The following is a 26,405-nucleotide window of genomic DNA, read 5'->3' as shown; positions in this document are numbered from 1 at the left end:
TATATTTTTATATTTATGGATATTTAGGGTTTAATCAACACCATGTTAGACGAACACGACTCTCCACAATGGTATGATATTGTCCACTTTGAGCATAAGCTCTCATGTTGGGTTCCCTAAAAGGCCTTGTACCAATAGAGTTAGTATTCCTCACTTATAAATCCACGATCATTCCCTAAATTAACCGATGTGGGACTTTCATCATCCAACACCTCCCCTCGAACAAAAAGTGCGCCTCCCCTTAATCGAGGCTCGATTCCTTTAGAGTCTTAGTGATTTTTTATTGCCTTCGAGGAGGCTGGACTTCTTTTCTTTTGGAGTTCTTTTCTTTTGGAGTTCTTTGTTCGATATTTGAGAATTTACCAATCTATTGGCATGACTAAGTTTAGGACATGGCTCTGTAAATTTTTATAATTATATTTATTTATGATTCATATTTTGAAAATATTTTAATAAATTTTGTATTAAACTCTTTAGGATAAAATGTAGCAAAGTCTGAGCTTAGCTGATTCAGCTAAGCACAAGATTTTTTTGAGATCTATTCTGATAAAAAAAATTAGAAGATCGTAATTTTTTTTAGATATAACAACATTTTTTTTTACACACGTCAACAATTTAATATATTTTTGGGTACCAAGCTCGTAATTTAATATATTTTTTCCAACTCTATCTAATATACACGTCAGCAATTAAAAAAGACCGTGAAACGAAAAGGCCCAATTCAGGAGGCCCATTAAGGTAAAAGCCCATGAATGTATTTCAGATACGTAAAGAAGTTATTGGGCCGTTACGAAGCCCAAAATGTCCGGTGATCAAAAGCCCTAACCCTAGGGCAAAAGCCGCAAACTGTTCCTATATAAATAGCGCAGGAACCAATTGGGAGTTTCTCTCGCATTGCAGCGGCACGACGGAGGTTTTGAGAAATGGTTTCGCTCAAGCTTCAGAAGCGGCTTGCCGCTAGTGTTCTCAAGTGTGGTAGAGGCAAGGTCTGGTTGGATCCAAATGAAGTCAATGAAATTTCCATGGCGAATTCTCGTACGTTCTTGTTTCTTTTCCTTTATCTATGTATTAACTGTGTATTTTTATTTATTCTTTTCCTCTTTGGTACTTGTTAGGTTTTTTAATTTGATCTGGTTGTTTATTGTCCTGCTTATGGTAGTCGAGGATGCTGTAGGGAGCTTGTCGTTTAATTTGAATAGTATGCATAAGCATGCAAGTTAGGTTATGATTTTTGATCTGATTGACTGGGACAGGATTCGTTAAGGTCCTTCCTCTGAACTTTATTGGTTTTGTAAAACTATTTAATGTTCAACATATGGTCTTTGACATTTCCTTTGCTCGTTTTTACTATTTTTTGCCGAAAGTTGGCGCAGAACTTTTGTTTCAGTATGTTTTTTTTTTTTGGCTGATTGAATAGATTGTTTGTGTTGATTGCAGGCCAAAACGTTAGGAAGTTGGTGAAAGATGGTTTCATCATCAGGAAACCAACCAAGATTCACTCTCGTTCCCGTGCTCGCCGAATGAAGGAGGCTAAGAGGAAGGGACGTCACTCCGGATATGGTATTTTTCTTTGATTTCTACTATTTGTTTATGGCGAAGATTGGCTCTCCATTCGTGCAGATATGGTCACTTTTTACAGTGATGTCGCTTTTATTCTAAGGATCTTATTGTTGAGGAATTGAAGATAAGAATCCTGGTTTCTTTAACGAGACATACACATACTTGTATGAAGTAAAAATTAGGCACGAATATTTAAACATAAATATGAATGCTAGCTAAAAGAGCAGAATAAATTTAATTATTAAGTTTTGCTTGATGAGCCACATGAAGCTACGTAGGGGAAGATCTGGGTAATGATATCGAGGTGAATGCTCTGTTTCTTGGCTTTTGATAAGACATGTCTATGGTGGGCTGCTATTTTTTGTTTTGTCAAATTCAACCTTCTGGTATGAAATCGATGTTTCCATTCTAAATGTAGACTAGCATTGAATTAGAATGCTTAGCTTTCTTTTTAGGAAAATAGAGCATTACAAGTCTCTGTACTGTGTCCAAGCCTTCTGATTCGGTTTGTAATTTGTGTTCATTTTTACTAATTACACATCATTAATTTTTTAGGCAATGAGCAAGAATTTTTTGTACGGCATTGGTATCGCAATTTCTTTTAATGAGGTGCTATTAGGGCTACTTTGGCACTGATTATGTTTGTTTCATTTAGGTAAGCGTAAGGGTACCAGGGAGGCTAGATTGCCCACTAAGATCCTGTGGATGCGGAGGATGCGTGTCCTGAGGAGATTACTTCGCAAGTATAGGGAGTCCAAGAAGATTGACAAACACATGTACCATGACATGTACATGAAGGTGAAGGGTAATGTTTTCAAGAACAAACGTGTGCTTATGGAGAGCATCCACAAATCAAAGGCTGAGAAGGCAAGAGAGAAGACATTGTCCGATCAATTTGAGGCAAAGAGAGCGAAGAACAAGGCCAGTAGGGAAAGAAAGCATGCCAGAAGAGAGGAGCGGTTGGCCCAGGTATCCCATTTGATTCATTATTTTAGTCAAATCTGCCTCTTCGTTCGTCAAGTTCTTAACATTATGTGTCAGAAATTGACGTAGTTTTTTTTTCATTTTAGGGACCTGGTGAAAAGCTAGCCCCTGCTGCCCCAGTTGCTTCTTCTCAAGCTACTCAGTAAGTATTTATTTATCAATTTATGTAAGTTAATCAGATAGATGATTTATAGAATTGAACCCAACCTTGTTTCAATTGCAGGGTATCAAAAAAGGCAAAGAAGTGAAGTTATGATCGTTGGTAGATCCTCAACTACTGTACTGGTTTTGACAACTTTTGTTTTTTTCTTTCTTATTTTGGACAATTTTCGTTGTTATCATAATCCCAGACGAATAGAGATTTACATCTATCTATAATTTTTCTAATTTTCATTTGGGTTGTTTTGTTATTATGAATTGTTCCCATGTTGGAACTGAGTTTTTTTTTTTTAATCCCAATGCCTCGATCCATAAAAAAAAACTTGAGCTTGGAAACCTCATTGACGATAATAGGTTAGTTTTGAGGGCCTAGTTTATAACGGTTGAGGCAGAAATAGTTGATTCTTGTTGAACCGTAGTTTTATTGAGCACGATCTTCGATGATGCAAAGAAATAGTCAAATGAAGCTGATGTTTAGAGACAAGCTTCCATTGGTTTAATGCCATCATTGGAAGCATTGGGGTATGCATATTGAATCCTTCACCTTAATTGATTCGTCAATTATAATTTCGAAAATTATTTAATATTGTTATTTTTCATTCTACGAGAAACTCCTTGAAACCCTTTTCTTTTCTTTTCTTTTACAAAAAATAGGAAACTTGGTGTACATACATTGTTACCACTAAGTTAGTCCTAATTACATTTTAGATGTACACAGTTAAAATTCTACTAATATTTAATAATACTTTAAACTACAATTGATAACATAAACAGATCCAGTAGCAGAACCGGGCATTAGCTTAATTGGTATAAACTTGTAATAATAATAACAATAATAAGATACATAAAAAAGGAGAGCCATTAATGGATGTAAACAATGATCAATTGTCTAGAAAACATATTGTTAATTTGCTTTCGTGAATAAAACTTTCTGGCAAAATTTTGACAGAACAAGATTACCACATTTTCCGCTGGAAATACAAAGGCCAGCCTGAGGGGAGATTCTCTTCTCTCTGGATTTTTTTTGTTCTTATTATCAAGTTCAATCCTCATAAAAATGGATTTCTTATTCCTTCAAAGGGAAAAATGAGAATTAACTCTTTAAATTGGTTTTGACGAAATAATTATACAAACACAGAAGAAGCTTTAGCTTTTATCAATCAGATGGACCAATCATTTTCTCAGGTACCACATATTTATCAAAATCTTCCTCGCTTAGAACTCCAAGCTTCAATGCAGCTTCCTGCATAATCATATATACAAAAACCACCCTCGTAATCAAGCCAATAAAATTTATGTTTGAATCCTAATTTTGGTCTGTGTATTGTTATAGTATATTCCGTTTTGGTCTCCAATTTATGAATGGTCTCGTTTTAGTACTTTTTAACTTCTTCTAATAGTTTGTTTCTATTTCTCAAATTACCATTAAAAAAAAAAAAGAAGAAAACTATTTTAATCCTTACCGTTAATCTTTAATCATTTACAAAGACTTGACATCTAACCTACGACACGTGACTTAAAACGCTTGGTTGTGAATCCATCTTATTCACCTGTATCATGTATTTGTCAAATTATTTTATTTGAAATTACTGACATGACAAGGAATAAAAAGGGTGGTTTCTCCTGCATATTACTCATGAGTGTTTTGCCTCACTTTGTGCATACCTGATTACACTTGGTTATATGACCTGACCCTACTACGTTAGTTATCAAAGTAACTCAAAATATGAAATATTTAGTTGGCGGCCACTACGACTTGAAACCATTCTCTATAACTGCTTTCTTATGTAAATTCTAAAGAATAAAGATGAAAGTTCGAAATGGGATTTGAACCTATTCATACCTTCAAAGTCGAACCTTCCTTGTGGGCTGTCTTTGCAACTGCAGCAGCATTGTCGTAACCAATTTTCTGGAGACAAGATGTAGGAACATGCTATCAAACAAAGTACCAAGCTTAAGGAAAATGCGAGCTTTCTAATTGATGAACACTTACAGGATTCAAAGCCGTGACGAGCATAAGTGACTGCAAGGCCATTGAATTTACATGCAGGGATAACCAAAGGAATCATCAGCCAAAATTTTCGAAGCAAACGGGGTAGTTAAAAGTATGTTTCAAATATTAACATAAACTAACCTCACGGAGTAATTTCGAAATTCTTTCATTGTTAGCTTGAATTCCCCTCACACAGTTCTTTTCAAATGAAGCAGACGCATCCCCTAATAATCTCACTGACTGCAAATGAAGAGGCAGCATGGGAGATGAAGGTTAGATGAGTCCAGAATTTTTATCTCTCTCTCTCTCTCTATCTACACACACACACACACACATAAATGAATCTCATACCACCAGGAAATAATTTAGTTCCTGATATCATTATTGAACATAATCTCTAGAAATAATAACGGTGAAGGGATTATAATAGAACTTACATGCAAAAGAGCATTGGCGATCATTGGCTTAAATACATTAAGTTCAAAGTGACCATTCGACCCGCCAACAGTTACTGCCACATGGTTTCCCATGACCTACAAAACAAGAAAAAGTTGGGATATGATTCGTTCTTTTTAAGTTCTAGAATGACAATAGAATACATATATTAAACCAGTCTCTGAGATTCTGAACATGCATACATTGCACACAGGCTCATTGAATGATTAAACAAATTTTTTTGGGAACAAATGAAAGCCAACAGAACGAGTTTTGATTGGATCTATATTAACTAATCCTCTTTCAGCACCCCATACTAACTACACAGGAAAGTAGAAAGTACTTCACCTGAGCACAGACCATAGTGAGAGCCTCGCATTGAGTAGGGTTTACCTTTCCCTGAAACAATGAAATTGTTTAGGTTACACAAGCCCAGACATACATGCACGTGTCCCCAAATACACAGTGCTCCCAAATACAGAGATAGATATGGAGATAGAGATCGAGAGAGAGAGAGTAGTATTACTGGCATAATACTACTGCCAGGCTCATTTTCGGGAAGAATAAGTTCACCAAGACCACAACGTGGACCACTGTATGCATGAAATGAGAGGGAAAGTATTAGGTAGAGAGGAATAATAAATAATAAAGAATAAAGAGTCAAAATTGATAAATATAAACCTTCCCAGCAGGCGTATGTCATTGGCAATCTTCATCAAAGAAGTAGCAACTGTGTTAAGAGCCCCACTAGTTTCAACAAAGGCATCATGTGCAGCCTGGTAAAAAAACAAAAAGTTTTAACATAAAAAGTGGTTCAAGTGTGAGTGAATGCAGCACCAAGCTGTGAAATAAAAAAAATACTAAAGAGACTAACCAAGGCTTCAAACTTGTTTTCTGCTGTCACAAATGGCAAATTTGCTTCTTCAGCTACTGCTGCAGCTATCTTCACATCAAATCTGAACAACAGACAGCGCCAATCTCACAATAAAAAAACACTTTCATCCTTCTGATCTCATAAAAAACGTTATCCGAAAACTAGATAGCTTTTCTTATTCAAACGAATTCAACAGAAAATATACCCTTTCTTTGTGTTCAATCCAGTTCCAACAGCAGTTCCACCTTGGGCAAGCTGCACAGATGAGATTCTGAAGTGTTAAAACATAAATAGCCAAAAGAACCAACAAAATACCTGGAAAGATAACAAACATAACAACCTGATACATTCGAGGTAGAGTGCACAAGACTCTGTCAATACCATACTTCACCTGCAGTCCAAGTGCACATCAATCAGAAAATTATTCATTTGCGTTGTACCCTCTCTCTTCTTTTCAATAGTCATTAGGAATCCAAGACTTCCATAAGCACAAAGAGAAAGCGGGAATACTTGTGTGGTATAGCCACTGAATTCTTGCCCAAGAGTTAATGGTGTTGCATCTTGAGTGTGAGTGCGTCCAATCTTAACGATGTCTTTGAATTCTATAGACTGTTTGAATCATAACAGAGAAATACAAGGAATTACAAACTTATGAAAGAGCAAAGGGAACACAGGATGCAAGGTAGCTGATGGAAGCACAACTCAGTTAAAAAGTGCTGAATCTAACAGAATTTTACGATCAGATCCAGACTATGTTAAGACCTCCAATGTTTCCAATTTTTACACATTCATCTTAGTTCATGCAATCAAACAAACATGGCTTAACTTTACAACTCAAAAAGGCATGCGTAAATAACTTAGGCTCGGATCATCTACAGCATGTGAAGATGCAGACAATAAAATTGAAATTCTGGGTAACATAGCTCTCCTAAATATCAAACCTTCGAGTATAGTGATGAATGCAAAGTTTTCAATTTTGGTATGAATCTGGAATTAATTTCTGTTGCAGCTGCTATGTGCATTACCTGTAATAGGGAAACAATATAAATCAGAAGGGCGGAGGGAAAAAAAAATCTCGTCAGTTGAGGTAAGGGTAGTTTTTTCATGGTCAAAGTAGTAAAGGCATATAGTTTGGCTATTAAAATTACAAAGGAAAAATGAAGAAGCTTGATCAAAACTGCTAAATTTTATCGCTTAGTTATAGAATCAGAGTTGGAATAGCAATATAAAAAAAAAAACTTGGGAAAGAAAAAGCTTACAGTAGGGAATGTATCATTAGAAGATTGTGACCGATTAACATGGTCATTTGGGTGCACAAACTTCTCACCACGTTTATGACCAAGGATCTCAGATGCTCTGTTGGCAATGACCTGCCCCATAAATGAGATATTCAGTACTTGTAGAGCGCGGAGCTCTGTATTATCTACCATTCTAATGATCATCAACTAACAAAAGACATTCTAATAACTAAGAAGATTACTTCACAGATAAGACCATGTTCATTACGGTGTGCACATAACATTCTTATGGGACACTTCAAATATTAACAAAGGAAATACTTTTTTTCTTTATGCAAGAGATTATACCTAAAAAAAACTAGGTGAATTTGACTCATAACGTAGGAAAGGGAGGGGGGAAAGAAGACAGCTGACATCTTACAATATCTTAAATTCAACCATCAAAAGTAAATATCAGTTTGGAAGCTGCCTACTACACGTATATGGTACTATGTAAGAAGACAAACATGACATAGAGGTCGTGACATCATGCTTAAGAAAATTTCCATGGTATCCAGACAACAAGATCAAAGAAAGAGATCGATACAAAAACAAACAAAAAAAAAAACGGTAAGTTTGCAGTACGATCCTTAATAAATAAACCTTCACTGTCAACACCTCATAATCAAAACAAAACAGACTAGCCTAACCTCATTCGCGTTCATATTACTCTGAGTGCCACTTCCAGTTTGCCATACAACTAGTGGAAAGTGATCATTCAACTTTCCCTCCGCTACTTCTTGGGCTGCTTGCATAATAGCTTTCCCAATGGTTGGATCAAGACCGTATTCCATGTTTACCTACAAAAATAGACTCACGATGAACAGTCCGACTTTGCATCAGTTGCAAAACACAAGCTGTAGCACAAAGAACTAAACATCACATTCCGCCAAATTTGAAATGAATAGACCTTAGCAGCACACTTTTTAAGGACGCCAAAGGCACGAATTATAGGATCAGGCATTCGCTCACGGTCTCCTCCAATTTCGAAGTTCTGCAACGATCTCTGCGTTTGAGCTCCCCATAATCTAGAAGGCAAACAACATATTTCATAAACACTCATTCCCCTACCATTACCACAATTTCCTCAGGAAAAATCGAACACATAAAGCAATTACTAGTAAAGTAAATCCAAAAACCAGATGAACGAGAGAAACGAACCTATCGGAGGGAACGTTGATCGGTCCAAACGTATCTCTTTCCTCGCGAAAAGCCGTGGAGTATGATCTAGTAGCGTAACGCGCCATTCCAAAGAGTTGCGAAGACGAAGATCGCCGGGACAGAACATACAAGGCCGCCATTCTTCTGAGCTAAAAGCCAATATTAGTTGGGGGAAGAAGAATGAGAGAGCGATCTTGCAAGTACAAGAGAAAACTCTGTAACAATGATTATGAAGAAGATGGAATCCTCGATGGGAGGAATGGACGGAGATAAGGCGCCGGAAGAAATGGCAGGTAACGTCACAGCTTTCGAGGTGTCGTAAAAGAATACCGAAATGTTTGGTAAGTGAAAACGGAACTGGCTTTCATGGCTGCGCGCCTACCTGAGATCGGAATTTTCTTCCTTCGGCCCAATTAAACGGCCCAATAACGGCCCACCAAATCGCCAAATCAGACTTTTTTTCTTTTTTCTTTTTCCTAAATTAATAAAAAAAATCATAAATAATATTATATATGCTTTTTCTTTCTAAAATTTCATTAATATCTTTCCATTTTTTAAAAATTAAAAAAAAATGCACTGAATTTCAAAAGTATTTTTTAAATTATTTTGAAAGTTAAAAAAGAAACCGATTATTTAAAGTATAAATTTAGACGCAACTCATTACAGAGTGAAGGGGCCCGCCTTTATTCATTTCTACTAGCTGCAACGCACGACCCAATCTAATAGGAACGATTTCAGCGCCCCTCTCCCTATCGGTCGAGCTGCTTTGTCCCTCTCTTCTTCGAGTCGAGCTACTTAACTTACTCTTTCCTCCCTCTCCTCTTCTCGTCTCGCTACTTATACTTATACTTACTTACTCTCTCTCTAGATAAGAAGCAGAACGCGCCCATCACCTACAACCCTTTCTTTCCTCTTTCAAGTTTACCTACTATGGTACCTCCGTGAATATAGTCTTCACCAAACAGACATAACGCTTTAGCTAGTACACGGAAGGGAAGCGCATACTATGATTCTTCTATCTATGAATAACCGCATGCATTGCACGGTGAATGTGAAGAAGTATTGAGCTATATGGAGAATGGTCATATACAGTAAACCGCTATTTATAATAAAAAGTCGGTAAAAACAGGTGGATAGTTATATACATTAGAGATTATATGGATTAAAATTATATACAATAAACTGAACCATATATATCTCTGTACTCTGTTTGTAAGGTCATTAATATAAACCTTTAGCTAAGTTTTTGTTTGCATTTTTTCTTCGGTTCTTATTTTTTTTTTTTTGCATTTTTTCTCTTTTGTTCTTCTACAATTCTTTGTGTTCATCTAGATCGAGTGTGCGATCTTAAGAGCGAAGTAACTCATCAGTTAAATCAATAAAAAAAATTAAAATTAAAAAAGCAACTGTAATTATTGCTTTTTTTTTCACTGTTACAGTAATTAATTACAACAAACAAAAGGGATAAAAAATGGAAATCAACACTCCCTCACACGTTGTTAAAGAATAAAAAAAATGATTTTAAATTAAATTTTTTTTTTTTACTGTTTTCTATTTCCAGTTCTGCGTTTATCAGCAGAAGCAGGCTGTCGTCTCCCATTTCTGTGGAGTGGAAGGGCAACCCCATTTGATGATATCATCTTCTGTGAATCTGAACGAGAAGGGCTCATTGAAGAACTCAGCTTCTTGCTGCTGCAAATCATCAAAAACATTCAAGAATTCCATTAAAACAAGCCATAATATGAAGACAAGAAGAAGAACCATAGCTAATAGCTATAGAACAGTATGGCTACCTTAACAATTCTGGGCTCTTTAGGGGCTGCTGCTGCTGCTTTCCACCACCATTCGGCTTCTTCGTTTTCGATCCGATTCCGTTGCCTATGCTTGCAGCAAGTTTGGAGTGGTTGAATTGCCAGAGCAAATCTGGCTCAGATGAGTCGCTTGTTCCTGCATCGTCTATATCATCATTCCCAATCATGTTGAATCTGTTAGCTCCTCCTGTTAGCATGCTGTATCCTTGTTCTGTGTACAGTTTGGAGGAGTCTTGAAGGTATTTCTGGTAGTATATATCATTTAAGTGACCATTTTCTGCTTCCCAGCACCCCTCCTCCTCCTCCAATGGATTCTCAACTCGGTTCACGTCTATTACTTTGTCAACCCACTCACCTGAGGCCGTGTCTTTATCGTCCTCGACATAGTTCAGGCAAGGGCTACTAACCGGCAGCCATGGTGGTGAGTTAGCCAACAGCTCAGCCATGTCAAAGCTTTGCCTCTTCTGTCTTAATGCAGAGTTACTGTGAAACTGGACCATTGACATTAAGGTACATTTTCAAGTTAGAGTAATGCAAACCAAATATAAAGGCAGAAATCATCTATCAAGATCAGGATTCACAAATGACCGAGGGTGTTGAGAGGGAGGGAGTCCCACGTTAGCTAATTAACAAAGGGTATACTTTATTCGAGGGCTCCAGAGAAAGAATCGTGACTCGGTTAAGGGGAAGCTATTTGAGGCAACCACGTCTCTGTATGAAGTCTTTTGGAAAAATCAAAAGCAAACCTACAAGAGTTTATGCTCATAGTGGACGTTTATGATTCCTAACACATCCGAAGAACACTTATGAAATTTTTCACTAAACTATATTTTTATAGAAAGGTTTTGGCCAAGTGGCTCATTGGCACAGAACATAGTGTTTTCCTACATTTCATCTAAGCAAAGAATGATCACAAGAGCCATGTTGACTATTTTGAACAAATGCCTCATTTGATAGGGAAGAAATACCTCGATGTTGCCTACGTCGTCCATAGGTCGACGACGGATAGCATTTTCGACCAACACATCGACATTCTGACTTCTAGGCTGGCAAGGTGATAACTCACTAGCTTTTGCCTTGAATTTCTCTGAGTTCCCAGAAACATGGAGCTGGATTTGTTGTGGTGTCCCCTCTTTCCTTGCAAGTGCTGCCTTTAAACTTGCAATCTGAAATGCAGTTAAGTTTCCACTTGATAAACACGAATAGAAAAAGCTTGCAAAAACATGCTTAAAGATTAGATGAGACCAAATGTCAAATCAAAACCTGTTCTTTGAGCTCTTTAACATCTGAAGTATCCTTGTTGACTCGAGCAGCACCGAGTTCGACCGTGGCAACTCGCTCTGCAAATTTAAGTGTGCTTAACGTCTCTCCAATAGCATCAGGTTCCGGGCTTATATGAACAAACATCAATGTCTTGGCTTGCCCACCTAAACAGATACAAAAAAGTTTCAAATTCTTAGTCAACCTAAGAGGGACAGACAGATATATATCCTATGTAGACTTTCATCTTACCAAGTGAATCTTGAAGAAGTTGTGTGAGTTTGCTATTTCTGTAAGGGACATGGGGATTCTTCTGTGCAAGAGAAGCAATCACATCACCTAGAGCAGACAGAGATTTATTGATATACTGTGCCTCTTTCAGTCTATCTCCTGTCACCTCAGACTTGTCAACTCTTTCACTTCCTGCCAAGTCTACAAGATGCATACAGCCACGGAGAATGGCTCCAGATGTCAAATCTTTTCCTTGTACATGAACAGTCAAGCAACTACAAAATGATTTGAATGGAAGTTAGCTTGGTGACTGGTGAAGCCATACACATTCTCAATGCAACACAAGATATATGGATTGCTTACCTATGGGAACGGCTACTACGGTCGTTTAGCGCTGTCGCCCCTACGGCACGGTTCCTTTGGCCAAGGTTCATAAGGTTAATGACATCTGAAGTTGATGATACGCTTACAAGACTAGCATCTGGTACACTAAGTCCATTTTGAGAACTATTGCGGATTTCTAATGTAAAAATAGTTAAGGAAAGCATTTGATAGAAGCACCATAAAAGTATTGTTGAATTTGTATAGACTCTGGAACTATAAACAAGGCAAGTTCAACTTTAAGCTGATAGTGCATACAACTAAGTATTACTTACGTGCATCTTCATATGTATAATCTTCATATCTATAACACGTGTGAGCGAGGACGCTGGGCCCCGAAGGGGGTGGATTGTGAGATCCCACATCGATTGGAGAGGGAAACGAGACACTCTTTATAAGAGTGTGAAAACCTCTCTCTAAGAGACGCATTTTAAAACCTTGAGTGGAAGCTAGAAGAGGAAACCCCAAAGAAGACAATATTTGCTTATGGTGGGCTTCGGCTTTTACAAAAGACGCACTTCAAAACTTTGAGGAGAAGCCCGGAAGGGAAAGCCCAAAGAGGACAATATTCACTAGCGGTGGGCCTGGACTATTACAAAAGACGCATTTTAAAACCTTGAAGAGAAGCCTGGAAGGGAAAACCCAAAGAAGACAATATCTACTAGCCGTGGGCTTAGGCTGTTACAAAAGACACGTTTTAAAACCTCGAGAGGAAGTCTGGAACGGAAAGCTCAAAGAGGACCATATCTACTAGCTGTTACTTGCAATTGCCAAATTCATCAACTACTTGGTTTTTATGAACAGAGTGCAATAGGATGCAAATATAATCAACTCAAGAACAAACAAGATTAATTGTGAAGGATATTTTTTATTAGTTCCATCAGTGACAAGAAGATCCCGGACTTGCTCGTTATAAATCTCAATCATCTGAACAGAAACATCATAACGATAGGTCTCCTTTCTTTGATCTGCTATAAGGAACAAATCTCCCAATGCTCTATAATTTACTCCTTGGCTCTTCTCTGTTAGCTCTTTTGGCCCAGTCTAAGCATGTTAATGAAAGAAATCAGCACATATCTGAATTTCACACTCTTGTTTTTTAGATCTAAACTTGAAGTGCTTAATACATACCATAGTAAAAGTTTTCCCTGATCCTGTTTGTCCATATGCAAAAATGCAAACATTGTATCCATCAAGGACAGATCGAATGAGTGGCTGCATATCGGCGAACACGCCCACTGTAATAGAAAGAGAGCACATTGTCAAAATATGTGTTACAGAATCATGACCCTTCAAAAATTTAAGTTTCATCAACCTTGTGTAGCAGATGGACCAAATACTTTGTTGAAGCTGAAGGATCTCTGTCCCTTCCCGTGCTTCGAGGGGGCGTTAACAGTAATATTTCCATCTTCTATGTGATCCACAACACTTACATAATTTGATTGACCAGACAAAAAGGGCCTAACTCTGCAGTAAACTCTTATGCTACCTGGTCATCACAAGACCCAAATATTTATAATCCTCAACATAAATGTAACACCCAACCCCACCGCTAGCAGATATTGTCCTCTTTGGACTTTTTCTTTTTGAGATTCCCTCTAGGTTATAAAACGCGTCTACTAGAGAGAGGTTTCCACATCGATTAGAGAGGGAAACGAGTGCCAGTGAGGACATTTGGCCCCGAAATATACTTTGGTGGATTGTGGGATCCCACATCGGTTAGAGAGGGAAACAAAACATTCTTTATAAGAGTGTGGAACCCTTTCCTTAGTATACGTGTTTTAAAATCTTGAGGGAAAGTTAAGAAGGGAAATGTCAAAGAGGACAATATCTGCTAGCAACGGGGCTTGAGGTGTTACAATAAAATGCACAGAAAATCGAAAGCTTTAGCTTATATGACCAGTGATGCAAATTACCCTTGAGATCCTGCACTTGATTGTATAGCTTACGGTTTTCCATGAGAACTTTATGATATCCAGAAGCAGCATGAGCAAGACTATGTACATGCATACCTACATAAAGAAAAAGCTCAAAATTAGAAGTGAGATAAAAAGCTATCTACTCCCCTATGAAATTTGTCCAATAATCTTACCGAGATTGTGGAACTCTTCGCTAAATTTTACTTGCATGAACTGCATTCCAACTTTTGCAGCGTGTAGTTTATGTTTTAGATCCTAAAACAATAATTTAAAATTAGTATGAACATGGTGAACGATAATTAAAAACACGGTTGAAGTATAGAAACTTGATCAAAAGGTCAGAGACTTGAATTTCCGCTCCTAGGTGTTCTTGAAGTTCAAAAAAAATGTTACTGTGTACCTGAACGTCCTTTTGTTGCTGATCGAAAATCATTTGCTGCTTCTTTGACTGCTCCTCAAATATACTGCTTCCATGGATGAGTTCATTCTTTTCCATCGCTTTGGAGTTAAGTTCCTCTGCCTGTATAAAGAGTGAAAAGTGATTCATAAAATTCAGCAATACTCCATTTGTAGGCTATGTGAGTATAACAAAAAGGATAGGCTGCACACCCTTTTAGCACCAAAAGCTGATTTGAAGAGCGACTTGTTGCCCTGTGATGGAGCAGCAACCACATCTTTTGGGTTTGCTTTTGTCTGTAGTTTAGAACAGTAGAGAAATAAACAAACTGTGAAGCCATAAATGAAACAAGATTTTTGAATCTACATACCAGTTCAAGGCTGGAAAAGCGATTCTCAACTTCATCCACAAGCTTGCTGAGCAATGATTCAACCAACTATAAAAAGATAGAGCAATATAGTTTAGAAAAAGTTGTGGACACCTTCATGTAATACAAAATAGAACACTAAGCTACTTATGTTGTGCTGGGATGGTTGGTGGGGATCATGGGTTTATAAACAAGGAACACTATTATCTTCATTGGTACGAGGCTTTTTGGAAACCAAAAGCAAAGTCATGAGAGCTTATGCTCAAAGTCAACAATTTCATACGATTGTGGAGAGTCATGATTTCTAACATGGTATCAGAGTCATGTTCTCAACTTAGTCATGTCAATAGAATCCTTAAATGTCGAACAAAGAATTGTGAGTCTCGAAGGTATAGTTAAAAGTGACTCAAGTGTCGAATAAATGGTGTACTTTGTTCGAGAGCTCCAAAGAAGGAGTTGAGCCTCGATTAAGGGGAAACTGTTCGAGGGCTCCATAAGTCTCAGGAGAGGTTCTATGGTATACTTTGTTCGAGGGGAGGATTGTTGGTGGGGAGTCCCACGTCGGCTAACTAAGAGATTGATCATGGACTTATAAGTAAAGAATACTATCTCCTAGGCCTTTTGGAGAAACCAAAAGCAAAGCCATCTGAGCTTATGCTTAAAGTTGGACAATATCATACTATTGCGAATAGTCGTGATTCATTCTACGAAAAAAAGCTACCGGAACAGAAAGTAGTCAAGAAACCAGAACATTTTCGTTCATTACCGTAGGGATTTCTTCAGGTCGTTTATCCGTCAAAAGTGCACGAATGAGCGAGGAGCGAGAACTAGACTGCTACAATGAACAATTGACAAGAAAGAAACACTAGAGTTTAAAAGAAGCTTAAACAAAATAAACATGAGACAAACAAACAAACAAACAACGTAAGATTGAAACAAACCACATTGGAAGGATTGAAAGATTTGTCATTCAAAGAGGAAGTTCTTGACAAGGAATTCGTGAATGGCTCTGAATTCTTCCTCACAAAGGACTTGGTAGCGGAGATGGTAGCAGGTTTAACATTCCCACCGAACTTCCAAACTCCATAGCCCCCACCACGTTTCCACTCGCCATAAGATTTAAGTGCAAGAACAGTATTAACAACTCTAGCAGACGTACCTCCCTGAAAAAACAACCAAAACTTGTCATCAAAGGACCCTTTTCAAGAACTCAATGACACTTTTTCTTCCTCTCTTCAAACATACTTGCTCTAGATCAGATGCCTCAAACGTAGGAACTCCCATCTCCTGTATAGCAACAAGGAAATTCCTCACATTCTCAAAATACTGAAATGCTGAGAGCGCAGCTCCATCAGGGATGAGGGCAGAATCGCAAGGACTTTCAACCACCTAACAATTGTTTTTGGGAAGAACACAGATGTGAATTTGGCCGAAAAACATTAATACAACCCAAATTTGGATTTGGCTCACCTTAGGCACAGCTCCTGGTTGAACCTTATTCAGTACATTGCAGAGAATAATCCCACTTCTTAATCCAAGCCTAAACTCTTCCTCTGATGGTTCAGCCGGCAAATCTTTAGCTGCAACAACTCCGATCATCTTTCTCAGCCACCCGGAAGCTTCATTTCTTCTAGATGCTAATATCAAAACCCAATCTCAATAAGTATCAGAAGAGAGAAAAAAAAAAACAGAGGATCGCAAATTCTTATCATCCGTTTCTAAATATAGTAATAAAGATACGCAAATTGTTCTTGTTGGTAGAATGTATATTCAAACATCTTTCTCTTTGAAAATAGATTTCCGAACCGATTCATCCGATTCCAAAGATTTGGGAAAAAGAAGATTAGAAAAAATCAGAGTTACCAGCTTCCTCTGCTCTTCGAGATTCCAAATCGAAGCCTCCTCCTCCATCACCAAGACGATTTCCATGTTGTTGAAGAACATCTTCCACCACAGACGCCACTGAAAACGACATTGTTCCTTCCATCTTTTTACACAGAAACAGAACTCCCCGAAAAGAGTATCAAATTCAATACCCAATTTCAACAGACTGCATCAGAATTTGGGCTTCTGCAAGAAAAAACGAGCAGAGTGGCGATCTTCTGTTGAAGTTGTTGGTGATGGTGGTGGCGGTAATGGAAAATTGGGTTGATGGGTAATGGAGTTTGTTGGCATTTCTTTGCTATCAGTTCTTCATTGCCTCACGCTTTTTTGCTTTTGCTTTTCCTCTCTCTCTCTCTCTCTATCTGTAATTCCTATGCCTTTGATACTCTGTACTGCTTTTCTGCTTTCCGAAGCTGTATCCGAGCCTAGTGCTAAGCCTCCACCTAACGGCTCTTTAACGCGCGAGCCGGCAATTCTTTTAATCTTTGTTTTTGGAACTAAATGGGAATTTAAAATTGAGACGTCCATGGTGCTGATTTTATTGCCGCCCACGTGTCACGTGAATAACGCTTTGATTTTGCCACGTAGGATTATTTCCTTGCAATTAATTATTTTGTCGTTTTTAATTTTTAAATTCAATTTTAAATTTTATATTTAATAGAATTTTCATATATTTTAAAATTTTTAAAAATCAACCCATGAATTTGTAATAAAATTATAATTCTTTAATTTAAAAATTATAGACCAACTTTATAAATTTTAAATTTTAATTAACGACTAAACTTATAATTTAATTATATTTTAACACATAATTATATTTCTTTCCTTGAGTTAAACTAATTGTTATCTAATTAATGAGCAGACTTCAACTGGAAAGCCTAATTAAACTAATATCAAAATATATTATCTTAATGTCCTTTTAATTACTTGCTTCCTTAAGAATTAATTCCATTACTTTACAATTTTTACCTTTTTTGGATTGTGACATTAAGCCAAATTAATGGGAAGTCTTTGTGTATGGTACATGCTTAAATGTAAAGTTAAAGTTTGGTTATAATTTTAATTAAATTATTGATACATCGAATAAAAAATATTTCATAAATTGGGGATTTGATGTCGAAGAAATTTGAGAATTTAATATTTTTTGGATTAAATATTGACGTGTATATATATATATATATATGTAATTAGTTGAAATTAAAAAAAAAAAATCTCCTTTAAACAAAATTGATTTAAGTCATTGTGAATGATGATAGTAGTAATAATTTTTCGACATATTCCTTGCCTATTAATATGTTACCATTTATAATAATTTGACTTTTAATTAAATATAAATATGCTGATATTTTTGTAATATAATTGTAATTACAGATAAAAAAATAATTGTAACTAGACATGATTACAGGGTGACGAGATTTTATATGAGTATATTAAGATCTATACATTCGTCTGTTGAACACGAAAAATGATAATTTTTTATATTTATTCAAAATTGCTACTGTGAACGACCAAGAAGGAAGTTGCATCTTATTGATATAGATAATAGCTTTTATTTTTCCGTAATCTCTCTCATTTAGATGTAGTCTTAGTTTATTCATTAAAAAATGTAGACTAAATTTAATTAAATATTTAATAATTTTTAAAGATATTATAAAAACTTTATTTTAAATTTTCGAGTTTGAAAAATAAATAAAAACTATAGAAATTAACCGATTTTATTGTCTCGTTGATATGACATGCATTTGGAAGATGTATTGAAATCAAATCAATTATTGACTTTGTTTATCCAAATCTTATTGTCCTTATATTCTTAGTTTTATTATATTTTTCAATCTTATATTTCATTAAATATTGGATGAAAATATTATTTATTAGAGCCCTTTCTATATTTTCAATAATTAAACATACATTTATTTATTTAAAATTAATTTTAAAAATATTTTATGTATTTTCGAGAGTAATTTTAAAAAAAATACTATAATTATTTCAAAATATGATCTTTTATAATTTAAAAATATAATTAAAAAAATATATTGTAACAAATTTAAATGCAATTAAAGGGTGTGACAACTGTATTTTTTACATTAAAGTTTTAATATTATTGAAATTTTATTTTATCTCCAACACAAACTTCAATAAGTTTTGAATTTATTATGAATTTCAAAGTTAACATTATTGTAAAATAATTGTAGTATAGTTTACGTATGTATAATTTCATTAACCGATCATATTATAAATGTTTTAATTAAATTTTTATATGATATAAAATGTAATAAAATATCTTATGCTTAGAACAATAATGTGGAGCCAATTATACAATTTGTTGATAAATGTTTTTAATATTTTTGAAAAGTCAATATTATCTCTAAGTTATAATTAAACTCATGTAGCTTTGAACTTATGGTATTAAATATTATAATGCAAACTTTAAATGAAATAATGCATAAAGAGTTGTTGTAAAATAATGGTAGTATAATTCATTTAGTAATTTTAAAACCATACCTTAATTGATATGGATGTATTATTTTTCACTTATTATAGCGCGTATATAATTAAAGTATAAGTATTCGTTATTATTATTATTATTTTTTTTTTTTTTGTTCAGTAAGTCTCTAAATTTTAAAATTTTTATAATAAATATCAATTGTCTCGTACGATTGTTTAACATATTTTATATGTATTTTTTTTTAAAATTAATGGATCTATTAAACGTAAATTTGATTTATTTATTTAATAAAATTTTAAACTATTGTAATCATACTAAGAAGGGAGTAGGTTGTGACCCTGACATAAGACGACAAGGTGGCGTTCTTCAAGTGGTGCCCATCTGACACGTGTCATGATGCGACTGAGGAGGACGGTGCATCATCCAACACACCAAAGAGATGTACATTGAAGCCAAGATGAGGCATAATCAAGATGGAGGAAACACTCCGACAAAAGAAGGACAAAGATATGCTTGATAAATGGTTAGGGGCTCAGGCCTTAACCTTGAAATCAAGGTTATGCAGTTCTGGAGGTAAGCCCATCCATGCAAAATATGAATGCTCATCACGGACGACGTTTCACAAGATCATATGACTATTCGCCAAAATCATGTCTGTTTTTTTCAGACAAAAAATGTTTTAGAACGTACCTTAGGGAGAGGCATGGTGTCAGTTCTCTATCACTTGTGAGCCATGTGACCTAAGCGAGCTACCATGCAGCACATGTGTTACAACGAGGTCAAGCGTTGCAAGATGAATGTCTCAGGAAACTTCCTTTTAAACGAAATTTTCAAGCGTTGCGAGATGAATGCAACACATCAAGAGCGACATATGTGGCAGAACAAGCTTGAATTCCATAAGAGTTACGTTCGGTTGGCCAGAGAGAATCTCACCTAAGATCTGAAAAAGCCACATATCATCCCGAAAAATGTGAATGAGGCTTGAGTTTCCCTTTATGATTAAGGGGCAAATTTGGGTGTGATTAAAAATAATTAACTGTTGTATTATGATTGAGAAATAATAATTAAAGAAAGAAAGGAAAAAAAAAAGTAATTAATACACTTTATTAAATGATTTTAATCATATAGTATAGATTTGAGTTTTATTCTTCATAATATCTATACTATATGATTTCATTAAATTTCTAAACTTTATATTAAAATTTTATGCTTCATCAAATTAACACTTTATTTTCACCACCAAAGAAAAAAGGCCAAAAGAATATCACGCGCGTCATCATCACAATTTTTATTCTCCTCTCACATCATCAATTCGCACTAGAATTTAAAATTATTTTGAATTATTAAACATAAAATTAAATTTTATATTTAACCAAATTTAAAATTTTAAATAAGTTTATAAATTTTGAAGGTCAAATAGTGAAGGGAACTCTTAAAAACAAAATAAAAATAAAAAATAAAAAAATAAAAAAATAAAAAATATGATTATAGTTATAGGATTCCCATTTTACAACTTACTTTACGCTTAAAATAAAAATTCCCAATTTCATTTTCACATGGACAAAGTTAAAGTAATCCATCATTATAATGATTCTAAGTTTTAGCGGGCAACAACATTAAAATAAATAAATAAATTAATTAATTAATTAAATTAGAGAATTAAATATTTAAATCTCTGACTTATTGATAAAAAAAATATATTTCTTAATTTGTTGAGTGACACTTAAATAAAATATAATTAAAAAAGTGTTATATTTGAAAAACAAATTAAAAAAAAAAAAGAATGTTAATTACGAGGAAATTAAATAAAAATTGATTTGGAATTTATTCAAAAATAAATAAATAAATAAAGGGTGGTGGGAGTGGGACAACACATAAAAAATTTATAAAAGAGCTATTTTCCTTTTGCTCCTCTTATGTTTTCTCTTTTTCTTTTGATGCCCTTAAGAATTTGATTTTGTGAAAGAGAGAGGACCTTTTTGCAAATTTGGCAATATTAGGCTCGAACGTATAATATAAGTAGTATAAAAATTGGTAATGACGGGTTTAAATTTTCACTCTTAATTGAAATATGTTGAATATAAGGACTAAAATGAAATTTTGGGAATTTATTTTATTTATTTATTTTGATCCAATTAAAAGTTATGCAAAACCCAAATACAAGCAATTGAAGGATGTAAAGGTGGAAAATATTCCAATAAAAAAAAAGAAAAAGAAAAAGAAAATTGGTATAGATTCCCTCACCAATGTGCCTTTTTAAAAAAAAATAAAAATAAATAAAAAATAAAAATACAAAATCTTGTTGATTCTTCCAACATCAAAGGATGAAAAAGTACAAAATTTTATTCTCTTTTAATTTGTCAAATGAGTTGTCATTTTGTGGGCATTAATTATTATATTTGGGATTTACCAATTAATACATTTTTTTTTTATATTTGATAAAATTTAATTTAAAAATATAAAAAATAAAATAAAATAAAATGAATTTTGAAGTATTTATTTATTTCGGAGTAGAAAATGGCACCTCATCTCACTAAATTAAATAATATTGGCTTTTAGTTCTTAATTATTATATATATGTATATATATATATATATATATATATATATATATTAATTGAATTAATGTCAATTTTTATATGGTTTGGCAGTTTGGATTTGATTTTCAGCATTGATGTCATAGATAGCATTTGAAACATAAGATGATGAATAATCAAATTCAAAATTATGACTTTTTGAAGCGAGAAAATTTGAAGATTTATTTAGTAACTTATTTGTATATATAAATATAGGGAAAATTACATTTTGTTCTTCGTGAAAGAGGACGTAAGCTATGGTTCTAGTGAGAGAAATAAGTGAGAGAAGAAGAAGTTGTTCGTGAGTTTTTTTTCGTGAACTTTAAACATGGGGGCTCACTAACGGAAGAATGGAAAATAAATAAGAGAGAGAAGTACTGTATAAACTTAAAAAAAATTACATATGGTTCGAGTACAGTTAAGTATATAAGATATCAATTATCAGCTCAAACGTTCACGGTTGGATTGGTAGGATGGATAACGTATACAATTTTTTAATAATAAATGACCCAAATTTGAATGAGCCCAAATATAATAAGTACATAAATTGAGCCCAAGATCCAATCCACAATACAATCATATAATAGGCCCAAATTTGAATAATTTATAATTACAAATAAAATTTTAATTCGTAACAACAAGTGTCGCTTTGGCCGAGTGGTTAAGGCGTGTGCCTGCTAAGTACATGGGGTTTCCCCGCGAGAGTTCGAATCTCTCAGGCGACGATTTGTTTTTATTTTTTCTTCTTTCTTATTTCTTGTTCTCTATTCTTTACCTGTTTTTAATAAACAAATACTTCTTCTACAAAATAATAATAATAATATATATATATATATATATATTCTTTAATAAAAAAAAAAGGTTATTTTAACAAGTTTGGATTTGCACGTGAAGAGTAATTGATCAGATTCGTGGCCGTTCTTACTACGAAACACTGGTAATACTCAAACTCATGCCTTATCGAGCATGTTATCCTATTTTTTATTTGGTTTATTCGACAGTAGCAAATGCTCGTTGCGATATGGGTTTCAAAGAACCAGATTTAGTCATTAGTAAAGCGGAAGTCAACCAAAGTACTACTATGAAAAAATTAAAACCTCGAGCTCGAGGGCGAAGTTATCCCATAAAACGACCCACTTGTTCTATAACTATTGTATTGACTTTTGTCTGAGTTTTCTTCGGCCAAGTTGAAAAGATAACTATTTTTTTAAAATAAAAATAACAATAATACTCTTTTGATGATTTGAATTTAAGATAACTTGATGTTATAGTTGACCTAGTTTCTTCGAACAATCTGTATTGATTTGATATGCTTGACTAATGAAGTGATAGTAATTAATTGATTTAAGAGAACTATGATGTGACAGCTGACCTATTTTCTTTGAATAATAAGTGTTGCTTTGGCTGAGTGGTTAAGGTGTGTGCCTGCTAAGTACATGGGATTTCTCCGCAAGAGTTCAAATCTTTCAAGCAACATGTTGACATTTTTATCTTTATATTGACCAATGGTGTGACAATTAACCAAAGTAATTAATTGACTTAAGAGAATCGTGACGTGACAGCTAACCTATTTTCTTCAAACAACAAGTGTTGCTTTGGCTAAGTGGTTAAGGCGTGTGCCTGCTAAGTACATGAGGATTCCCACGGGAGTTCGAATCTCTCAAGCAATGTGTTAAGCTTTTTATCTTTATATCGACCAAGGATGTGACAGTTGGCCAAAGTAATTAATTGATTTAAGAGAACCGTGACGTGACAGCTAACCTATTTTCTTCAAACAACAAGTGTTGCTTTGGCCGAGTGGTTAAGGCGTGTGCCTGCTAAGTACATGGGGTTTTCCGCGAGAGTTCGAATCTCTCAGGCAACGTGTTGAGCTCTTTATTTTTATATCGACCAATGATGTGAAGTTAACAGACGTAATTAATTTATTTAAGAGAAGCATGACAACTAACCTATTTTCTTCAAGGTGTAATGTCACCAATCACGACGTGTTTTGAGTCACCACACTGAACAACCTGACAGGCAAGCTTCACCAAGCGCTCGGGTTGGCATACTTTGTAGCAGCTTAATTAATTAATGCATTTATGATAGTTGCCTATAATTGGCATAATTCATCCGTCACAACGCTACATTTTCCTACTACAAACATTTCATCTCGATCTCATTCCATAAGTCTCAATACACCCTTTCAAGGTGATAAATGTCTTTATCTATTTAGCTAGGCTCGAATTGACTTTACGAGAGTAACTACTAAAAGCCATAGTACCATGAATCAATCAACCAATACAATAATCGAGCTAATCCAACACAATCGATAAGATGAGGATTATATGATCGGCTGCTAAATTTATTTGATGGATTGTGTTACTCAGATGATCAGATAATAAAAGACATGAAAGATAAATTGCATCGTTTCAACTAGTGATACAAATAACAATCTTGTTTTAAAAACCACAATGTTCAGTTAAAAAAAGAATCATAAAACAAAAGATTTCTATGAACACACATGTACAGCTATTACCTCCATATCCTTCCCAAGTTCGAAAGTGTAATGGCTCAGATCCACCGCTAGCAGATATTGTCTTGTTTGGGCTTTCCCTTTCAAATTTTCCCTCAAGACTTTAAAACGCGTCTACTAGAGAAAGGTTTTCACGCTCCTTATTGAAGGGTTTTTTGTTCTCCACCCCAACCAACGTGGGACATGACAGAAAGATTACTTTATGGGCAACAATTAGATCCGAATCAGATGTGCGTGCTTCCTCATTTAGATCAAACCTGAAAGAGAAGGAGAGAGAGAGAGAGCGATACAATATTCAACGAGAAATCTAAAGCTCAAGAAAATGCATAAAAACTATTTAAAAATCCAGAGCAGCAGAAGAATTTTTGGTCCCCTCATTTCAAGATCAATTCCATGGCTGTTTCAAGCTGTAAGGGATCCAAAGCTTACTCTTTTTTTTGAAAACTACGTGCATGTGGCGTTCATCAGACATCCCAACCCCATCGATTTTCTTCTATTCCCCACACTACTAGCCGTCCATTTCAAGATTTAGATTTCTCCCAACGGCTGTGATTGTGTAGATCTTTTTGTTTTACTTCTATTTCAGGAAAAAGAAAGCAACATTAAGACATATCTGTCTTTAAAATAATCACAAGAACCAGTCTGGCATGACGGCACGAGCAAGGAGACTTAAAGGGAAGAAAGGGATAGATGTTTGCCTCATCCTTAATCCAAAGACAAAGCACAAAAGACTAAAATAAGTAAATTATTTTCAGAATAAAGATCAATCCAATCATGGAGGCCCCTGCCACGTGTGGGTATTCTGACTTCACTCAACTTAACAGCAAAGAAAGAAAAATCTAGATTTTCTATCTATATAAAAAATAAATAGAGCACGAGGTTAGTTACCTATTAAACTGTAATTTAAAAAGTTGATGTAGAACCAAGTGGAAATTCACCTGTGCTACAATTTCAGCCAACTTACATGTAATGTCGTTGGAAAATTCAGTTACAATTAATTGGATACTTAACATAAAGAACCAAATTTGATAAACTTCCCATGAGCTATAGCTAAAGTTTATCCAATCTAGTCAGCCACATCAGAACTTGTCCCCACACAATGAACAATGAGACACATGGGGATCCCTCAACCTACATGCTGTTCTAACTATAAATCCCTCAACTTTTCCCTTTCTAAGCGACAAAATAGTATTAATAGTGAAACGGATGGATAAATCTGTTACTTCCCCCTTAATCAATCAGCCTACTTTTGGGCTACCATTTTGAGCAAAAGAAATAAATATATAGCATCTAAATGCAGAGGAAGAAACCAACTTGAGCCGTTAGAACTCTTAACATGATCAAATCTTAGTACCATGATGATATCTTCTAGAAAAAATGATAATAAGAAAAGGGAAGGAGTAAAGAAAAGCATATGGAGGTATGACCCCACCCGTTTGGGTAAGGCCATAAGAAAATGACAATGGATCAATGAGTAGTTAACAAGTCACCTGAACATGCCACCGAATCCGCTTTTCTTTAACTCAAAAGAGACCATGGACTTTACCTCTTACCAAAACACCTTTAAGATTCTTCCAATACTGCAATTTGGTCCTCCAGCTGGCACAAATTGGGGTATTTTAGAAACAGTCAATCGATCCCTTTTGGCCACTTGTGGCAATTCAGGATAAGTTTCTAATAATTTATACACACTAGCATAAAGCCCAAACCCTCATGCTCCCATATTTTCCTGATACCCTTCTTCCAATTCTCAAAACGCAGACCACACTTTCTGATCTTAGAAAGAAAACCCAGACGTTGAGGCTAAAAAAATGTTCCAACTTTGCTTAAAGTCTGACAACTCGGTTCCAATTTTAACAGAAAATCCCATGAGAATAGTGGTGTATGCCTATAGAGTTATGTGCTGGTGCATCAATGTACACAATTCTTGAAATGAGTCAAAGTAAAAAACATATATGAAATGTTAACCGTACCTTATTTGAGGAGAATCCCAAGAGCCAAATTTGTTGTTTAGATGGAGCCAGAGTGCTGCAGCAAATAATCTGTGATGGGTCAGCCAAGGAAATTCCATGTCTATAAACCACAACTTGATCAGTTCAGGCAAGATCACCATGTGAAGGATTGGATGGCTACACTTTGATAAATAATCATACCAAACTAGCAAGAGCAAAGAAAC

General features: G+C 34.9%; 3 protein-coding genes, 1 long non-coding RNA gene and 3 other non-coding genes across 9 annotated transcripts; 4 read left to right on the top strand and 3 right to left on the bottom strand.

The window, feature by feature from the left end:
• Window positions 1–848: 848 nt before the first annotated feature.
• On the top strand, window positions 849–2,954 carry LOC111452741 (60S ribosomal protein L19-1). Its single transcript, XM_023093597.1, has 5 exons — window positions 849–1,035; window positions 1,438–1,560; window positions 2,216–2,529; window positions 2,631–2,686; window positions 2,768–2,954. Exons 1-5 carry the CDS (start codon window positions 924–926, stop codon window positions 2,790–2,792), a joined length of 630 nt encoding a protein of 209 aa, XP_022949365.1. The 5' UTR covers window positions 849–923; the 3' UTR covers window positions 2,793–2,954.
• A 614-nt stretch (window positions 2,955–3,568) lies between these two features.
• LOC111452856 (fumarate hydratase 1, mitochondrial) lies at window positions 3,569–8,797 on the bottom strand. The gene is made up of 17 exons (XM_023093771.1): window positions 8,444–8,797; window positions 8,193–8,310; window positions 7,933–8,082; window positions 7,265–7,375; window positions 6,947–7,030; window positions 6,516–6,614; window positions 6,346–6,396; window positions 6,211–6,260; window positions 6,006–6,087; window positions 5,813–5,907; window positions 5,658–5,724; window positions 5,480–5,530; window positions 5,134–5,229; window positions 4,838–4,936; window positions 4,697–4,726; window positions 4,547–4,612; window positions 3,569–3,946 (listed from the first exon to the last, which is right to left on the bottom strand). Exons 1-17 carry the CDS (start codon window positions 8,581–8,583, stop codon window positions 3,860–3,862), a joined length of 1,476 nt encoding a protein of 491 aa, XP_022949539.1. The 5' UTR covers window positions 8,584–8,797; the 3' UTR covers window positions 3,569–3,859.
• Window positions 8,798–9,837: 1,040 nt separating this feature from the next.
• LOC111452789 (kinesin-like protein KIN-14I) lies at window positions 9,838–17,173 on the bottom strand. Of its 3 annotated transcripts, none has more exons than XM_023093680.1 (19): window positions 16,673–17,173; window positions 16,280–16,446; window positions 16,055–16,198; window positions 15,751–15,972; window positions 15,576–15,644; window positions 14,813–14,878; window positions 14,655–14,738; window positions 14,446–14,565; window positions 14,219–14,300; window positions 14,043–14,138; window positions 13,442–13,615; window positions 13,258–13,364; window positions 12,992–13,170; window positions 12,109–12,270; window positions 11,767–12,020; window positions 11,518–11,681; window positions 11,223–11,420; window positions 10,237–10,745; window positions 9,838–10,135 (listed from the first exon to the last, which is right to left on the bottom strand). In XM_023093680.1, exons 1-19 carry the CDS (start codon window positions 16,794–16,796, stop codon window positions 9,985–9,987), a joined length of 3,072 nt encoding a protein of 1,023 aa, XP_022949448.1. In that variant the 5' UTR covers window positions 16,797–17,173; the 3' UTR covers window positions 9,838–9,984. The 3 variants fall into 3 exon arrangements, with proteins under 3 accessions (XP_022949448.1, XP_022949450.1, XP_022949449.1); XM_023093682.1 differs by having other exon boundaries at window positions 9,838–10,132; XM_023093681.1 differs by having other exon boundaries at window positions 15,576–15,641; window positions 16,673–17,172.
• A 5,184-nt stretch (window positions 17,174–22,357) lies between these two features.
• On the top strand, window positions 22,358–22,439 carry TRNAS-GCU. The gene has a single exon. It is a non-coding gene; the product is annotated as a tRNA-Ser (tRNA).
• An 864-nt stretch (window positions 22,440–23,303) lies between these two features.
• TRNAS-GCU lies at window positions 23,304–23,384 on the top strand. Its single transcript has one exon. It is a non-coding gene; the product is annotated as a tRNA-Ser (tRNA).
• A 113-nt stretch (window positions 23,385–23,497) lies between these two features.
• On the top strand, window positions 23,498–23,578 carry TRNAS-GCU. Its single transcript has one exon. It is a non-coding gene; the product is annotated as a tRNA-Ser (tRNA).
• Window positions 23,579–24,122: 544 nt separating this feature from the next.
• LOC111452760 lies at window positions 24,123–26,196 on the bottom strand. Its single transcript, XR_002712161.1, has 3 exons — window positions 25,393–26,196; window positions 24,659–25,360; window positions 24,123–24,486 (listed from the first exon to the last, which is right to left on the bottom strand). It is a non-coding gene; the product is annotated as an uncharacterized LOC111452760 (long non-coding RNA).
• Between the last annotated feature and the right edge of the window lie 209 nt (window positions 26,197–26,405).

The sequence above is a fragment of the Cucurbita moschata genome, unplaced genomic scaffold (genome assembly GCF_002738365.1).
Source record: "Cucurbita moschata cultivar Rifu unplaced genomic scaffold, Cmos_1.0 Cmo_Scf00014, whole genome shotgun sequence".
Lineage (NCBI taxonomy): Eukaryota > Viridiplantae > Streptophyta > Magnoliopsida > Cucurbitales > Cucurbitaceae > Cucurbita > Cucurbita moschata.
This window is presented reverse-complemented; position numbering and strand designations above follow the sequence as displayed.

Bases quoted from the DNA above. Each gene is read 5' to 3' on its own strand.
- LOC111452741 (XM_023093597.1), top strand. From the start codon at position 924: ATGGTTTCGCTCAAGCTTCAGAAGCGGCTTGCCGCTAGTGTTCTCAAG. The intron at 1,036-1,437 runs GTACGTTCTTGT...TGTTGATTGCAG, and splicing joins AATTTCCATGGCGAATTCTC to GCCAAAACGTTAGGAAGTTG. The intron at 2,687-2,767 runs GTAAGTATTTAT...TTTCAATTGCAG, and splicing joins GCTTCTTCTCAAGCTACTCA to GGTATCAAAAAAGGCAAAGA.
- LOC111452856 (XM_023093771.1), bottom strand. From the start codon at position 8,583: ATGGCGGCCTTGTATGTTCTGTCCCGGCGATCTTCGTCTTCGCAACTC. The intron at 8,311-8,443 runs GTTCGTTTCTCT...TTTGCCTTCTAG, and splicing joins ATCAACGTTCCCTCCGATAG to ATTATGGGGAGCTCAAACGC. The intron at 5,908-6,005 runs GTTAGTCTCTTT...TTTTTTTACCAG, and splicing joins AAAACAAGTTTGAAGCCTTG to GCTGCACATGATGCCTTTGT.
- LOC111452789 (XM_023093680.1), bottom strand. From the start codon at position 16,796: ATGGAAGGAACAATGTCGTTTTCAGTGGCGTCTGTGGTGGAAGATGTT. The intron at 14,879-15,575 runs GTAATGAACGAA...ATCTTTTTATAG, and splicing joins GACCTGAAGAAATCCCTACG to TTGGTTGAATCATTGCTCAG. The intron at 11,421-11,517 runs GTTTTGATTTGA...ACTGCATTTCAG, and splicing joins TTAAAGAGCTCAAAGAACAG to ATTGCAAGTTTAAAGGCAGC.